The 18,913-nt window shown below is 36.2% G+C and overlaps 1 protein-coding gene across 6 annotated transcripts in view; it reads left to right on the plus strand.

Annotated features, from left to right (window-relative positions):
* The window catches only part of FAM185A (family with sequence similarity 185 member A), a 66,560-nt gene that overhangs the window by 9,911 nt on the left and 37,736 nt on the right, over window positions 1-18,913 (plus strand). For 5 of the 6 annotated variants that reach the window (XR_005021241.1, XR_005021240.1, XM_036863666.1 and 2 more), the window contains exons 4-5: window positions 4,438-4,576; window positions 17,539-17,580. Coding sequence is in view for 4 of the 6 variants with exons in the window: in XM_036863666.1 (XP_036719561.1) it covers window positions 4,438-4,576; window positions 17,539-17,580 (181 nt within the window). In the remaining 2 variants the exon portion in view is untranslated. The remainder of the gene's footprint in view (window positions 1-4,437; window positions 4,577-17,538; window positions 17,581-18,913) is intronic. The other variant, XM_036863669.1, reaches the window with a different exon arrangement.

The following is an 18,913-nucleotide window of genomic DNA, read 5'->3' on the forward strand; positions in this document are numbered from 1 at the left end:
GTTTTAAATCTTTTAGAAAGGTCTAAGCCAGCCACCTTTTATTTTACAGTTAGACAATTTGCAAGGATTCTTTTGTCATAAATTTGTTCAATTCCATACTCAGCTGTATTCTCAGATAATTGGTGGGGAGGAATTGTATCTTATATGTAGATTATTGTTGGCATAATTAAACAAGGTAGGTTATAACACTAATTGTTCTACTGTTGTCACTTTTATTTTCCATCACCTTTCTCTTAGAACCTGTGGGAGACTGTTTAAACCCAAATATTCAAATTTATCTTTTTAAAAAGTGTTGAAAGACACTGCCTGGCTTTATGTGGCAGCTGTTTTGAGACAGCATTTAGTTTCACCTCTCTGATTTTTGTGGTCTTGGAGGTGCAAAAGGGAAATTGGACAACTGCAGTTGCAGAATATTGCATATTGATGTTCAAATATAACTATCAAAGAAGAATTTAAATCATCTTAATTATTTTCTATTTTTAATATTTTGACCACTGTTTCCACTCATTATTTATCCTCTCAACTTTCATGGTTTATTGAATATTCATTTATTCCTACTTTCTGTTATACTATTTTGTTTCCTGCCTGATGGAGTTTTGTGTTGTACTAAAGAATCAGTTTTTATATTTCTTTCTATTTATATTATGCATAGTGTTAATTTTTAAGGCATATTTCTAAGTTTGTGGGGTTTTATATAAAATAAATTCTTATGAAATATGTTAACTTTTAATATACAACTTCCATAGAACACATAGAAATGTGTTTTGGATATTTGAGAGGCAGCATAGTGAACTGGTTTAGAACACGTAATTGAGAACCAGAGTACCTGGGTTCTGGCTCAGCCACTTTCTAAGCTCTTTAACTTCAGATGAGTTATTTAACCTCTATGTGTCTTGGTTTTCTGGAAAATAGAATAATAGTAATGACATTAACTCACACAGTTGTTATGAGGATTAAATGAGTTAATACATCATACAGATAAGGTACTTAAAATAATGTCTTGCATAGCTAACTCCATTATAGTGTCGACTATAATGATGATGATAAAGGTAAATAAAACACAGGAAAGGTAATTTGGCCAGTCCTAGACCTACCAGTTAACTTTACTGAGACTCTGTTTCATTATTCATAAAATAGGGATGGTATTGTTTGTTTTTTCTGCTCAGCAAGATTGTGAGAATCAAGTGAGCATTATAAACACTTAACAGTATATTCTTTATGTATCATTTTATATGGAATGGCTGTTTTTAAATTGTATCATTAGTTTCAGTATCCTAAGTTTGATACAGACAAGATAGAAATCCACTGTATCTGATTGTTGAATGAATTGATAGTATAGTTATCAGGTGACCTTTCTTTCTTAGTTTGGACTACAAGGCCACAGTTTTTCCTTAAAACTTCATTTTCATTTTATAATGTTGATTTATAATAACTAAACTATGAAAAAAATTTCCTCTTGTATAGAAAAGCAAATTAATTTATAGCAATATCTAAGAAAGGTATTTTTGGATCTACTTTTTGTTCTTTCTTTAAATATCTACTTAGTAAGCAAGCTGTACAGTTTAATCTATTTTTTTGAGTGTTTGTTCCATTAGCATTAGTAACTGTAAATAAGATCCTCAATATTTTGCTGTAAACTATGGTGTCCTAAGTTTAATTGTTCTAGTTAGTATCTGATATAGTGCATTATATATGGCCCTTAGTGAATTTTCTATTTCTTTGAAATTAATTTTATGGATTGATTGGTTAAAATAGCTATATTATTGTGATGAGGAGTGTTGTACTTTTGCTTGCTTTCATTTAGTTTGGTGGGGCAGGGGAGGATATTTTTTAGCTTCCTACAGGGTAAGATATTTAGTGTTTAATGAACAAAGTAAATCCTTGGCATTTTCCTGATACTCATAAGGAGTGTCTTAAAAGCTTTATTTGGTTGTGGGGAGAGTCTAATCAAAAGCTCCCCCTTGCCAATAAAGACACAGACCTACTAGAGAATGGACTTGAGGATATGGGGAGGGGGAAGGGTAAGCTGTGAAAAAGTGAGAGAGTGGCATGGACATATATACACTACCAAACATAAAATAGATAGCTAGTGGGAAACAGCCACATAGCACAGGGAGATCAGCTCGGTGCTTTGTGACCACCTAGAGGGGTGGGATAAGGAGGGTGGGAGGGAGGGAGACGCAAGAGGGAAGAGATATGGGAACATATGTATATGTATAACTGATTCACTTTGTTATAAAGCAGAAACTAACATTCCAAAAAGCAATTATTGAGTATAATTATTATACTCAATTATAATTAAAGCAATTATACTCCAATAAAGATGTTTAAAAAAAAAAGTTCCCCCTTGCCAATTCAATTAAGTTTCAAATATTCTTTCAGCATTTATCTTTTGATATTCCCTAAAACAGCCTCACTATTTATAAAAAGCTAGAGTATTCATACTTGTTGTCTGCTTTATGGAAATACTTGGAGAATTTTAAGCTATGCATAAAGCAACTTTTCATGATGAAATTTTGTAGGTAAAGGATAAATTTTTTCAGAAATTTTAAACCTTACTATTATACTGAGGAATGCAAAATGTGTATTCTCACAAATCTGAATGTATATAAAATATCTATCTTTCTTTGACAGACTTACTGAAACTAGATTTTAAAAAAATTCCTATGAATCCATAATTAGCTGTAGCAGATAAGCAATTGGGTGTATTTTATATACCTAATAAAAGTCCATTAAAAAACAAAATTATATACTTCAAATCTGGACGGCAAAGTGATTCTAGTTTGCTTCCCGTAACAACCTCTGGGTACTTTAATTTCTCTTTTCATAGTTTATCTGTCTTCTAATATTTTAGTATTCTTGAAACTCAATTCTTATTAAATAATATTTTGAACTCAACAGTTTTTGAAGGAAGTATAACGATTGAATAATACTGGTGCCAGTGTGTTGAAAAACAGTGATGTTCTTTCTTTAAATACCTCAGTGTAATGCTTGAATTTGACCCTGGGCAAAACTGTGGCAAGCCTTCCTAGTGATTCAGTTTTTATGTCAGCAATTTTATATTAACGCTCACTTTATGCTTATAAAACATTTGTTTAAAATACTATAAAGATAATTTGGAATCCTTAATTAGATACCTTCATTTTACATTGGGCTCAATATTTGAGACATAAATGCATACTGAATTTTGTTAGAGAAGTTTAGGGATAAATATAAAAATCCTGGGCTTCCCTGGTGGCGCAGTGGTTGGGGGTCTGCCTGCCGGTGCAGGGGACACGGGTTCGAGCCCTGGTCTGGGAGGATCCCGCATGCCGCGGAGCGACTGGGCCCATGAGCCACAATTGCTGAGCCTGCGCGTCTGGGGCCTGTGCTCTGCAACAGGAGAGGCCGCGATGGTGGGAGGCCCGCGCACCGCGATGAAGAGTGGCCCCCACTTGCCGCAACTAGAGAAAGCCCTCGCACAGAAACGAAGACCCAACACAGCCATAAATAAATAAATAAAACCCAAAAAAGTTAAAAAAAAAAAAAACAAAAAAAAAACAAAAAAAAAAATCCTTCCATTTTGTTCAGTGGAAAGCTACTGACTAATTAGATGTAAAGTGGAAAAATTCTAGAAATATTAGTGTATTCACTACATTAACAGATGAAATGAGAAAAATCATACCAGAGTCCAGTAAAGTCAGATAAAGTATATCCTAAAATTTAAAACCCATTCATGAGTTAAACAGCAACAACAACAAAACAGATTTGAGATAGAAGGGAACCTCTTTAATCTAAAAAAAAGGGATCTAGAAGATATCTATAGCAAACACCATACTTAATGATGCAATGTTGTAAGCTTTCCCTCTGAGAATAGGAATAAGATAAGGATGCTTACTTGTTATCTCATCACTTCTATTCACTGTTAAATTGGAGGCCTGAGCCAGATTGTAAGGCGGGAAAGAACAGGAAAAACAGTGTTAATATGAGGATTAGAAGGGAAGAAATGAAACGATCACTTGTAAAGAATATAATTATGCATGTAGAAAAATTGTTTTAATTCAGGTAGATTATTAGAATCAGTTAAGTGAGGTTAGTGAGGTTTTGGATTTAAGGTCAAATACAAAAGCCAGTTAAGATAAAATGAAGTTTAAAAAGCTATCTTTTATAATGACATTTAGAAAACATCAAATAGGAATAAATTTAACAAAAGATGAAGAACTCTACATAGAAAATATAAAACATTATTAAGAGAAATTAAAGAAGATCTAAATAAATGAAGGAATATAATGGGTCTATTCCACAGAGAAAACACTGTTGCTCATAATCTTGTAATTAGAGCTGGGGAATTGAAGACAATAAATTGACCGTGTACTGTACATATTAGTTGCCCACTAATTCTGGCTTTTTACCAGTCTTCATTTTATAATGAACTGATTTGAGTCTTTCTCTTACTAGACTGTGATCGTAGATAAACTGCAGGGAAGCCTTGTTAATGTATCTACTGAAGATGGTTTGCTGAAAGCCAAGTGTCTTTACACAGAATCGTCATTTCTATCTTCTGCTGCTGGGGATATTACATTAGGAAGTGTTCATGGTAAGGTGACAGAGGCCTAATACATCTTAGATATGCCACATAACATAAATTTTAAGAGATGACTGGGTTTCTTTGTAGTTGAAGGAGCATCTGCCATTAGGAAGCTGCCCCTCTAAATAATTAATTGCAGACTAACCATCTTTTAAAAAACCCACAAGATAAAGTGACTCATAAGGTACTGAATTTTATTTTGGCAAGAATTGAATATTATGCTATTATACATGAAGCTAATAATAATTCTGATTTTTAATGCATTTCTTTATAGAAGGCAACAAACAACAAGGAAATATGTGCAGGAATATTCAGAGGAAAGCACAATGAAACAAAAGCAGTGTTAAAAAATAAAGATGGGTTCTGAGTGATTGCTTTTATGTTATGATAGGAAAGCTAAGGATTAAATAAATTAATGAAACATTTGTGTGGGATCCGATTATAGCAATTCAGTGATACTAATTTTGGCTGAAATGCTTTATGTGTATTAGTAATAGCACCAGGTCCTCCCAGTGCCCTGCCATTTTCAGTTTTCTTTAATTAAATATCATCTTGTGACTTTTAAAACATGTCTCTGCAGATATGTAATATTACTTAGTTAACTTTTGTGTTATTGAAAGAAAAGAAGAGAATGTAATGGTGAAGTAATATGGCAAAGGGCATGCTGGTATTCAGTGTCACTCAGCATGCTTCTTAAATTCCCACATAGCAGATGATTTAAGTCCAGGTATGTTTTCTGAAATATGTACACATAGAATTAAGAATCTCTTATCCTGGCAAGTAGTATATACACATCTGCTAAATGCCTTTTGGACCATTTTCCAGGAGTTACAGACAAACTTTTGCTGTACGTAGTCCACTCATTTAACTTCTATAGGAAAGCTGAATATAGTTATCTATACACTTTGGTAAAACCTCCAGATTTTAGTAGTCAGCATGAATTATTAGGTGGTATTAGAAAACCTGGCTAGTGCTAACCATGCTATTTAGCAAATTGGCAGGTAGTCTTACAGTTAAAAAAAAATCTGAAAAAATTAGTACTTATATGCTTGAAATAATTCTTGAACCTCAATTTCATAGTTAAACCTCATCAACCATTCTTGTAGGGTTAAGGTATTATTTGAGTCCAAAATAAAGCAAATAGTTTTGTTGTTTTTTGTTTTGTTTTGTTTACTCAGGTGTGCCTTGAATAGTTGTGGTAATTTGTAACTCCATATTTCAACAATGACTTTTATGTAAGCATTGCATTTTTAACTGTTAATTGTAACTGAAAGTACTGTACTTAATATATTGAGTAATTTTTAGTGGAAAAGCAATTCCTTATTATGTCACATGTTGATTAACACCCATGATAAGAACAGCTCTGTTCTCTGTAGTGCTTTTATACCATGTTTACACTGAATTCATTAATGTTTAAATTTTTTTGCTTTCTTTTAAGTAAGTTGAGAATTGAACTTGGTACATTAGTAGCTTACATGATAGTAAAACAGATGTACTTTTTTGAAGCAGTCCTCAAAATACTCTAGGTCTCTTTTTTTTTTTTAACATCTTTATTGGAGTATAATTGCTTTACAATGATGTGTTAGTTTCTGCTTTATGACATAGTGAATCAGCTATACATATACATATATCCCCATATCCCCTCCCTCTTGCGTCTCCCTCCCACCCTCCCTATCCCACCCCTTTAGGTGGACACAAAGCACCGAGCTGATCTCCCTGTGCTATGCGGCTGCTTCCCACTAGCTATCTTTTTTTTTTTTTTTTTAAACATCTTTATTGGAGTATAATTGCTTTACAATGGTGTGTTAGTTTCTGCTTTATAACAAAGTGAATCAGTTATACATATACATATGTTCCCATATCTCTTCCCTCTTGCGTCTCCCTCCCTCCCACCCTCCCTATCCCACCCCTCTAGGTGGTCACAAAGCACCGAGCTGATCTCCCTGTGCTATGCAGCTGCTTCCCACTAGCTATTTGACATTTGGTAGTATATATAAGTCCATGCCACTCTCTCACTTCATCCCAGCTTACCCTTCCCCCTCCCCATGTCCTCAAGTCCATTCTCTACGTCTGCGTCTTTATTCCTATCCTGCCCCTAGGTTCTTCAGAACCTTTTTTTTTTTTTTTTTTTAGATTCCATATATATGTGTTAGCATACAGCATTTGTTTTTCTCTTTCTGAGTTATTTCACTCTGTAAAATACTCTAGGTCTCTTGATTACTTACAGTGGCTGAAATGGAAACAAATTGCTAGGAATAAAAGTGTTCATTCTTTAGCCTTTGTAAACCCTTTTATATTTACTGACCTTTAATGTGAAGTGAAATACCTTTCCTTCGGTGGTTTCAATCTGAGCCAGACCTAGATCCTCTTTTGAACTGTTGTCTCTGGTTGGGATTTTGAAAGAAGACTCTGAGATGGAAATTAGAGTGTAGCAAATTTACCAGGGAGGCCTCTGGGACCAATGCCATACAAAGGAACAAAGCCCAGTTTCCACAGGAGAGGTTAGACTTGATAAGTCTCAACAACCCCAAAGGGGTGCTCTGAAGCTGGGATGGTCCTCAGAATTGTCTCAAGTTGGGGTGAGGGGAGATGGACCTTTATATCCCCAATCCTTAGATGCAAACTGCCACAGAAGCACAACGATCTTGGATCAAAATGGCCCTCTTCAGATAAGGCAATTCCCTAAGAGAGCAGAGAGCTGGAGACTGTCTGCCAGCGGTATTCCCAATAGATAGGAAAATAAGCCCTGCAGTTACAAAGGGAGTTCTGAATGATGGCTCATAGCACCCACTACCGTTATATTTATTCATTCGTGCAGTACATGTATTGACCACCTACTGTGTGCCAGATTTTCAGGCACGAAGGGTATGAAGTTGGGCAGGAGATGACATCTATCCTTAAAGAACTCACGGTCTAGTGGAAGGATTGAGCATCATCTTTCTTGTTTGTAATACTAGTAGAGCAGAGAGAAGTAGGAGAAGGGAAAATTTGATCCAGTTGCCACTGTAGAAGAGGTTCCATGTTGTTCAGCCCTGCTTTCTCCATCTAGTCCTTGGCCCTCACTCTGCTTGGTTTTTCAGTGTTAGTAAGTATATTAAAGAGAGAGATTTGAAAAAAACATCTGCATTTCTTAGTCGTACTCTGTGCCTGCCTACTTTTTTTTTTTTTTTTTAATTCATTTTTATTTATTTATTTATTTTTTGGCTGTGTTGGGTCTTCGTTTCTGTGCGAGGGCTTTCTCTATTTGTGGCAAGCGGGGCCCACTCTTCATCGCGGTGCGGGGGCCACTCTTCATCGCGGTGCGCGGGCCTCTCACTATCGCGGCCTCTCTTGTTGCGGAGCACAGGCTCCAGACGCGCAGGCTCAGTAGTTGTGGCACACGGGCTTAGTTGCTCCGCGGCATGTGGGATCTTCCCAGACCAGGGCTCGAACCCGCGTCCCCTGCATTGGCAGGCAGATTCTCAACCACTGCGCCACCAGGGAAGCCCCCTGCCTACTTTTTAAATTACCCTTAAGAGAGGCCCAAGTTTCTTGCCTCTCCCTCCTATGCCATCCCTATTTCCATCCTTGTCCTAAGGGATTATATGCACATGTTCCTTGAGTTTGGAGTGTGGAGGTGGGTTGGGTATGGAAGAACAGGCAGTGTTCTAGCCCTACATCCTAATAGGTTAGAAGATTAGAGTCATGACTGGTAGAAGGAAGTCCCTATGCTCTAGCTACTGGGATTTTAGTAGGGAGAGATACCTCCCAAGGATCATCCCAAGCTGGAACTCTGAATATATATTCCACTGAAGTCTTTGTTCTAAGTGGTGATGGTCATATAACACCAATTAGATCCATATTTTGGCTGTATTTAAATAAACTAGCTTGGGAATCTTATAACTTATTTTTACAGGAAAATATGTTGCTACTTCTAAACATCTGACTTACAGAAAACAAATTCATAAGAATATACACATTCTAAGACCTGCCTGTTCAGGATTTATTTAGTTTGGCTTCTTTTTCTTTTTTTTATGTAAATTTATTTATTTATTTATTTATTTATTTATTTATTTATTTATTTATTTATTTTTGGCTGCATTGAGTTTTCGTTGCTGTGCACGGGCTTCTCATTGCAGTGGCTTCTCGTGTTGCAGAGCACAGGCTCTAGGCGCATGGGCTTCAGTAGTTGTGCCTCGTGGGCTCTAGAGTGCAGGCTCAGTGGTTGTGGCACATGGGCTTAGTTGCTCTGCGGCATGTGGGATCTTCCCAGACCAGGTCTTGAACCCGTGTCTCCTGCATTGGCAGGTGGATTCTTAACCACTGCACCACCAGGGAAGTCCAAGTTTGGCTTCTTTTTCTTAAGGTAGATTTTTTTTAAACCCAACATACAGATGTTGTAAAAAGCCATTTGTACCACAAATATGACAATAACTGTCTTTTTCATAGATTTCATAGGTATATGAGTTTGAAGCCCTTGTGTTAATAGGTTGGGGGCGGTTGTTTGAAAGCATGTTGAAAGCAAACATGTATTGAGTGCCTAAGTGAGCCAACCCATTTTATTTAATGGATAATTGGCTGTTTACAAATGAAGAAAACAATACTTAGAAATGTCTAATTGTTTGCTCTCAATTATAACTTAATTAGTGGAAGAGCAAGAATTCGATCCAGGTTTCTTGACTTTTTAGGAGATGTTTTTAAACAGTGTTCAAACAAATGTGTGCACATAGCCATGGTGAATTTCTTGATTGCAACCCAAATTCCATCATTGCTTTTAGGGCTACCTGGGTCACTCTAGAGATGTTTCCTCTAGACAGACAGCACTACAACACAGATGCACTGCTTCAGCTGGGTTCTAGATTGTAAACTCCAATTTCAGGATTTTTGTGCCTTATGAAAATGTGGTGTTCCATATAGTGTTCGGGTTCAGCTTAGCTCCGTGGAGCCATTCAGGGACTCGGTTCATTCTTTAAAAGTGATGCTGCTATCTTCAGTGTGTGGCTTCTAAGTCTCCCATGAAAGGAAGACAGAGCATGAAATTTATTTCTTGTCTGTATATTCTTTTTGTTCATATACCCTGATGCAAACTAATACCCAACATACTGCTGAGTACTTAAGAGGATGCCCAGTAATGAGGAAAGGGAAAATGAAAGGAGTAATATGTCTTTCCTGGCTTTGCAAATTGACTCCTATGTGTAGAGAAGGGAAAAATCTATCTTAAATGGTTTTCAAAATGAAATTTTTAAGTAGAGCTAACGATATTTTCTTGGTAAGAAAATGAGTAATCTAATTGACTAGTAATATTTACTATTTGTAATGTTGGTTGAATCACATCTATTAAGTATCTGTGCCTTCTAATACAAAAGAAACTAGTTTGTTCATTGACTCAACAAATATTCCCCAATGTTCTGGCACTGAAAACCTAGTGGGAGAATGAGTACTTAGATAGTTTGTGTTTAGATATAAAATTTTGTGACAGTTTACTATCTTGATTTCCTTCTAAATTATAAAAAATTAGATTCTATTAAAGTACATTTTATTATATTCTGCTATTTGAATATTTGTGATTTTAAAAGAATTCTGTACATGTATATATAAGATATACATGTATTTATATGTATTCTAGTAAATATATTTTTAAAATATAAATATATAGTCTCCTGACTTAGAAAGAAAAGCTTCCTTGAAATGGTTTGCTGGGATTGATTTTATTTATGACATAATTTAAACAAATTAATTAGGGTTAATATGTAGGAGTACTCATGACAGTCATTTTAGTGTTTTATATTTAACTTATGTTATTATTTGGAATAAATGATTAATGAATAAAACTGCATTTAAAATATTTAGATTCCCTATATAACTTAGGGTCTTACTTTAGACTCTTTGGGAACATACATTAATACATAAATCGATGACTATTAGTTCTCTCATTTTTCTGTACTTCAGAAGTCCTTTGTTCCCCAAAGATTTAGCAATTTGTACATGCTTAAACTCTTCCTTAAATAATTACTTTGGATTTTAGAAACTTTCACAGAAGTAAAAGTTATACAAACTATACAAATACAGTTGATCATTTTGATAGCACTCAAAATTTCTTAAAGAAATGTCTCAACTTGCTTTAAGAAGGACATATAGGCTATAGTGAATTTATAAATCTGCCTTGTGAATTTAGAAAGTCAGAAGTAATATAAAATTTTAAAAGAAAGGAACTTTTATTGGATTAAATGGAACTCTTCATGAAGTTCATGAAAATGCTTTATTCTAATTCTAGTGTTTATTCTTAAGTTCATTGTGAAGTTTGTTTGTCATTTTAACACATGATAATTTATGTTAATGTTGAATCTGGACACTTAAAACTTTTTTATATGAAATACCAGAGAGGAATTACAGCTTCCTTTGTGGTGCAGACAGCATAGTTTTTTTTTCATGATTTAGACATATGATAAAATATGTTGCTATTTCATGCAGTGTTTGGACTCCACTCAGGTCCTTAGAGGGACTGGGCTCCTTCCATAAAGGTGATGCCGCCATTTTCAGTGTGTGGCTTCCAAGCTTCCACTAAAGGAAGAGAGATCATAGAGGATCATGTGAGAAATTTGTTAGCCAGAATGTTTTCAAATGACTTTAACTGCAGAAGTCTGAGATAAAGAGTTTAGTGTGTTCTAAGGAAGGAGAAAGGCAGACAAGTTTTAGAGGGTACTGGCAGTCTGTGTCACATCTTATAGTTATAATTGCTCTTTCTCAAATGTCTATGAGTTCCTCCTCCTTCCACACCCCCTTGCTATTCTCCAGGATTTCATCCTTGTTTCATTGTTTTTTCAATTCTTTCTTTTCCTTAGGCATCTTATACACTTTTGAGTCTCAACTACCCTTGTATATTCTGATAATTCAAATATGTATCTCTAGTGCTGACTTCCAGCTTATACATCCATCTGCTTAGTAGATATAGCCATTTGGATCTTTACAGGCTTCTCAAATGACTTCACATTTCTAACTTCTTTTCTCCTACTTTCCCAGCCCTCACCTCCCCAACCTCATCCATAATATAATCCTCCTCCTTTATTTCCATTTGCAGATTCTAATATTACCATGTACCTAATTTCCCAAGCTAGAATACAGAAGTAACCCTAAATTACTCTCTCTCTCACCTTCCACATCTATCAATCCCAAAGTATAGGTACGTTTTATCATCTAAATATTTCTTCAATCTATCCCAGTTTTTTCTTTCAAACTTCTACTGTTCTTTTTTTTTTTTTTTTTTTATTGATTATTTTTGGCTGCGTTGGGTCTTCGTTGCTGTGCGCGGGCTTTCTCTAGTTGCGGCGAGCAGGGGCTACACTTCGTTGTGGTGCGTGGGCTTCTTATTGCTGTGGCTTCTCTTGTTGCGGAGCATGGTCTCTAGGCACGTGGGCTTCAGTAGTTGCAGCACGTGGGCTCAGTAGTTGTGGCGCACAGGCTTAGTTGCTCCGCAGCATGTGGGATCTTCCCGGACCAGAGATCGAACCCGTGTCCCCTGCATTGGCAGGCGGATTCTTAACCACTGCGCCACCAGGGAAGTCCCCAAACTTCTATTCTAATTCAGATTCTTGTCATCTCTTGCCTCAACTCTAACAGTAAGTTTGCTTCCAGTCTTGCCTTCTTCAAATTCATCCTCTTCACTATAGCTATGGTTGGTTATTAGAAAGGCACATTGAACATGGCATTCTCTTACCCAAACCCTTTCCTACTGCCTCAGTGACTTAGCTAACTTACTATTTCCTTTTTTCTGACCTTATGCTTTGTCTTCTAGAATTACACAATCTCTTACTTCTTCCTGTATATATTCTTATTTGTTCTTTACTTCTGAGTTTTTGATCAGAGCCCTTGATCATACTGATCAATTATAGTCTTCCTAAAATGATTTTCCCAGCTTTCTTTATCTCATTGACTTTTAGTAATCTTTTAGAACTCAGCTAAAGCAGCCTTCCCCGATCTCTGGCCTTGCATTGACCCATAAATTCTTGCCTTATTAAAGAGCAAAGGTCATGTTTTATTTACCTCTATATTCTTAGCATTTAGCACTGTGGCTTGCAAATAAAAAATATCTCTCTTCCTGCTCCCGCAGCCCTCCCCCTAAAACAGAAGCACAAAAAGGATTTAACTTTTAAGGATATTTGATTTCTCTGTTTGGATTATGAAAGTATATGTGCTGTTTTTACCATAAGTACATTTATTTTAGTGAAGAAAAATAAACTAATGTTTATCTTTAAATCGATAGCTTATTTTTCTTCTGACCACAGTAGAATGAAGAGTTGCTAGTTAAGGAGAAGTATTTATTTTCTCAAAAATTGGGGTTTGTGGAAAAGTTTCATAACTTGAAAGAAGAGTAAGCACACATAATTATTACAGACCATATGGCATCTGCTTTATTGGAAGGAAGGCTTTTACAAAGATCTACTCCTCTCAAATAGTTGATTTGTTTATTTTCGGTGGTTGGAGATGAAATAGGTGAAACCAAAATATAGAAAATTGTGTTAGTAATGCCCATTTGGTTGATTTGTGTACTTTACAATATTCTACCTTATTCCACAAAGTATTTCAGATAAGAGTTTCATGTTGTATATTTTAATGACTTTGGAATATTTCTGTTTAGGGTAGAGGTTTTCTAAATATTTTGATATAAGTGGAGAATTTTTTTTTGTTTATTGCTTTAAAAATCCTTTAGCTTTGATAAAAATATTTTGATATATTCTTTATATTTAAAATTAGTTCCATACTTTTCTTGTTCTGTTATGCTTTTACCTTACAGAACTCTAACATTCAAGAGAGATGTAGTTTGAGACTGTACAGATTCTGCTATAATGTGAACTAGTCCTCATTTTTTAATGGATCTAAAACTTCTATTTTATGGTTCTAAAACCATTGTTTTCTTGATCACTTCACTTTCATCACAAGCACTAACGATTAACTTTTTGAGAAAGACCACATTTTCTATTTTCATTTAAAAAAGTAAATTTTTACTGCATTCACTGAAGACTAGTATAAGGTAATAAAGCTCCAAAATTTTGTCTTACTCAGTGGGTGACTGAAATTACTACTAGCTAAATGACTGACTGTAGAACTATGTCATAGTTCTTTACTAATAGTTAAAATCACAAATATCAGGGGTCTGCTTTACCTTATTTTTGAAGTATTCATAAGGTGAAAACAGTAAAGAGAATTTTGAGTGTCTCACACTAGCTTAATTTTCCTAAAGATTAGGAAGGAATACAAGATATTTTTCTTGTATTGTTGCCTATCTTGAAATTCTTCACTGACTCCTTCAGTATAGGATAAAGTCAATAGACTAAGCACTCTATGGTTCTTCTACAGATTTATTTTTACCTATTTTTCCAAACTAATTTTGAACATTTGCTCAAAAAATAATAGTATTTACTATGTATTGGGCAATATACTAAGCTCTTCAAATATAACACTAAATAAGAAAGACTTAATCCCTGTCCTCATAGACGCGCCTAATTGCTCCAGCCTAACTGATGAGCATGATTTAAATAATAGCATGTATAGTTATGCCTTTTTACCTTTGCTTACTTCATTATTTTTTCCACAAAATCCTTTCCCTTCAAACATCAAATTTTACCCACCTTTCAAACTTCAACTCTGGTGATATCTCCAATATCACTATTCTCCCTGTTCATGCCAGGTCATTTTAGTCTGTTTCCTCTGAATGGCTGTGGCAACTAATTCATACTGTTCCGTTACAACATTCACTTATAATTATTAATAAATTCTAATTTTTAACTTCTCATGTGTGCATCTCCCCAGATAGCCTATAAGATTTTGGATGGCCAGTCTGTTCTCTGCAACCCCTGCAAGTGATTCGGGTCCTTCCCACGTGCAAAACACACTCCCTTCCTTTAAAGGTTCCCAAAGTCTCATCCCCTTACATATCTCCTCAGAGTCCAGAATCTCTACCTCAAAATCAGATCCAGATGTAGATGAGCCTCCTTGGGTATAGTTGCTTAAGTATAACTCAAGTATTCTTCTGAATCTGAAGACCTGTGAACTAAAGAGACAAGTTCTTTAGCCCCCTCAACCCACATACACCACCTACACACTCAGAATACAAGGATGGGATATGCATAGGATAATTTCCATAGACTTTCCTGTCCAAAGAGGAGAAAATAAGGGGCACAAAGGAGTCATTGGTCCATAATGATTTTGAAATTCAGGTGGGCAAACGTTGGAGGTTACTTGATTAGATCTCAAGGCTTTGCGATAATTCTTTAGGGTTCCAGGCTTTGCCCTCTGAGTCATCCTCCCTTTTTCATGAAATGTAGCATGTGTTTGCAGCTGAGGAGTTTTCTCAGTCTGCTTCCTGCCAGCAGAATTTTGGGGGTTGAATGGTCTCATTTCACTTTGTACTGTCAGTGTCCCTTTCAGTCGAAGTTAGCAATGTGTTTGCTGATACACTTCTCTCAAAAATTTTGTCAGCCTCCTGTGAATCAGATTGGGGTTTATTCCATTAGATAAAAGCCACACCCAAGAATCTCTTCAAAATATGGACTTCTGCAGAGATATTAAGATACAACGCTCTCAAGCTTTCTAGAGGACCTGTTGTTTGAGAGGATCTGTGAGATACCCATAATCTGTTTAATGGACTTTTTGTATAACTGATTAATACTGTGAGGTATCACCCTTGAGCTTTCTGGAGTCTTAACAAAAGATTTTACAGTCAATCCACCAGTTTTATTTTTAGGCCGTGTTCTGGCCATGCCCTGGATTCAAACTTTGTATAGAAGCCATTCTTACCTTTAGCATCTTTTGCCATCTTGAGAAGCTGAGACTTTTCAAAATCATTCATGTCCTGGTCTTTCTGTTGTTTAACAGTCCTTTCTTTAGTTTAGCTTATCTTTCTTCTCTTGCATTTTACTGAAACGTCAAGGAAAAATAGGCAGCACCTACCACACTTTGACTCTGCTTGGCAGTCTCCGTGGCTAGATCATTCAGTTCATTAGGCACATTTCCTACTTTCCACATTACTGATAGTGACAGTGTTGCAGAGTTTCCAATACTACTTAACAGGGATCTGCCTTCCTCCAGTTTCCAAAAACATTTTCTTCTCTTCCTTTTGAGCCTTCATGGGAAGCAGACGCAAAGTCCAGCTTTCTACTAACACACTGTTCAAGCAATTTAGGCTTTCTCTACCATGCTCCTAAAAATCCTTCCAACCTATGCCTACTGCCAAGTTCCAAAGCTATTCCAGTATTTTTAGTTAGTTATTATGGCATCACCTCACTTCCAGCTTTCAAAATCTTTTCTAGTTACCTCTTCCTGTGTAACAAATTTAGCAGCTGAAAACAACAAGCATTTATTTTCTTACACTTTGAATGGGTCAGGAATCTGGGTGTCGCTTAACTGGGTCCTCTGCCTCTAGATCTCTCTCGAAGTTGTAATCAAGGTATCAGCTGGGGCCATGGGCTTATTTGAAGGTTCAGCCAAGAGAGAATCTGCTTCCTGGTTCACTCATGTGGTTGTTGGCAGGATTCAGTTTAGATTCTGTTGGCTTGGGGCCTCTTTCAGGTCCTTGCTCTTGGGCCTTTTTCACAGGGCAGTTGACAGCATGGGAAGCTGGCTTCCATCAGAGCAAAAGAGAGCTGGCAAGACAGAAGCCAGAATCTTTTTGTTACCTAGTCTTGGAAGTAACATCCCATCACTTTTGCCCTTAGTATTCTCTTTGGTAAAAGCAAAGCAAATCTCCTACACATGAGTGGAGGAGATTATACAAGGGCATGAATACCGGGAGGCAGGGATCATTGGAAGCCATCTTAGAAGCTGTAAGATCTTTGGCTACTACTTGCGTGTGAATCTGCATTTACTGTGTTTGAAAATTGGAAGAGTATCTAGAGCACACCAATGAAATAATATTTATTTACTTAACCATTTAACAGGAGGATCTTCACAACCTTGTAACTTACTGAAACTTGAAAATAATTTTATAAGCTTAACTTCACACAAGCCCAATTTTATTCATATATTCACATGAAGTATGATGGAATGTAAAACTTTTAGAGGACATTTGACTTTGGACAAATGAATCCAGTGCCTTTTTTTTTTTCTTTTTCCCAGGTACTGATACATGTCAGTATTTACAAGATGCATGAAATGAAGTAAATGATTTCACTTACTCTAGATTAATTCTGAGATATAAGTTATTCCTTTACTTTTTACTGTAGTTTTGGAATTATGGTAGAAGAGATAATATTGCCTACACTTTCAGTGCAGTAAATATAGGTAGTATGACTCTAGGAGTAATTATACATGCAAACACATATGAAGAAAAATACTACTGTTTTTGGTATTGGAGGAAGGGCTGGGAAGAATGGTTGTAATATCCTATACGTATCCTGGAAAATATATTTTCATTGAAAGGTGGAAATATTTGAAGATTTTTTTTCTTTGTTGGTCATATTTCAGTGTTTTCATTATTCCTCCCCCAAACTTTTAAATTCTTGGCACAGAAACCACTTTAATCTAACAGATAGACAGGCCAAACTGGCTTGAAAAATAATAGTAATTACTTTTTTCCGTGGATTATTTTAGTGTTATTTGGTTCAAAACTTGGCTTTGTGTGGTCTGATAAATATTGTGATGTTTAGATTGAAAATGAGTATTGAGCACATTTAAGTAATTTTTTCATTTTTGGGTTTTAGAAGAATCATTATTTTTCTTCCATGTTTCCCGGAAAGTATGGGGGTTTGTTTTTTAGTTATGCTATAAAAGATTAAGGTGGGGTGGAGGAAGACAGTTTGTATAGTTGCCTAAATCTGTTTATTTTCGAGTTGCAACTGAATCTCTCACTAGGTTTGTGATCTGAGAAAAATTGCCAACAACAATAACAATGTTATTAAATAATGTTGTGGATATCTAACCATGTTTTAGGATACCATTAACACAGTTCCTTTTTAGATTATCCCTAATGTATAAAGTTGTCTTTTTCTCTTTTGCAGGTAATATAACATTACAAAGCAAGATGGGTAACATCACAGTAGGTATGTGCTAAGCGGTTGGTAAATTTTGCGTGCTTTTTAAAATAGCTATATTTGTGATATTTAATTAGACTAAATAAAGTCTACAGTTTAGCTGATGAACCTAATAGGATCCTGATATACTTATTAGGATTCTGCCTAGTCAAATATAGGCAGACCCAATATAGGAATATGTGAAATTATTTCTGGAAGTTCATTGGTTCATCATCCTATGAATACTGTATAATTATAGGTTTGGTATCAATCAGAATACTGTTAGAATTCTGATTTCACCACTTTGTATACATGGACAAATTACCTAACTTCTCTGTACCTCAGCTTCCACATCTGAAAAAAATAGAAATAACAGTAAGTACCATCGTATGGGGTTCTTGTAAGGATTAAATGAGGTATATAAAGTACTTTAGCACAGTGTCTGACATATGCTTAAATACTCAATAAATAATAGCCATTTAAATTATTGTAATTGTTCTAATCCTAGGCCAGAACTAATAGTGCCTAATGGTACTTTAGACCTAATCACCACATGTGATGCTGTGCCTGTGGGAGCAAAAGTTCAGATTTCCAGATTGTTTGTTTGTTTTTGGCTGCGTTGGGTCTTCGTTGCTGCGCGTGGGCTTTCTCTGGTTGCGGCGAGCGGGGGCTACTCTTCGTTGCGGTGCGCGGGCTTCTCATTGCGGTGGCTTCTCTTGTTGCGGAGCACGGGCTCTAGGCGCGTGGGCTTCAGTAGTTGTGGCTCACGGGCTCTAGAGTGCAGGCGCAGTAGTTGTGGCTCACGGGCTCAGTTGCTCCGAGGCGTGTGGGATCTTCCCGGACGAGGGCTCGAGCCCGTGTCCCCTGGCCCGTGTCCCCTGCATTGGCAGGTGGATTCTTAACCACTGCGCCACCAGGGAAGTCCCTTCCATATAGTTTAGACAGAGCTTTTCTCTAACCCAGATAGCACCTGCTTGCCTGTTGGGTGAAGGAACACTGTGAACTCTAAGAGTGTTGGTTGTTTTTTAGGTCTTAGAGGGTGGGAATTTGGGGATGGGAAGCTCCCTCTTTATTGAGCAGCTGTGGCTTATTGCCAGTGTGAATGCCCAGGCCTCCTGGTTTTGTCCTTTTTGACATTTGACATTTTCTTTTTGTGCTGATTGAAATAGTGAATATACCCAACAATCCTTTTCACTCTCACTCCTTCTGGATTCTCTGACTTAGAGTGCACATCCTTTTTTAAGTTTTCTAGACATTATAACTTTTATGTTCAGTGAGGGGTAAATAGAAGATAAAGTCTTCCTAAGTGATGATTATAAATCATTTTAACTAAAACATGACAGGATTTACCTGTTCTCCAGTG

Source organism: Balaenoptera musculus, chromosome 9 (genome assembly GCF_009873245.2).
Source record: "Balaenoptera musculus isolate JJ_BM4_2016_0621 chromosome 9, mBalMus1.pri.v3, whole genome shotgun sequence".
Lineage (NCBI taxonomy): Eukaryota > Metazoa > Chordata > Mammalia > Artiodactyla > Balaenopteridae > Balaenoptera > Balaenoptera musculus.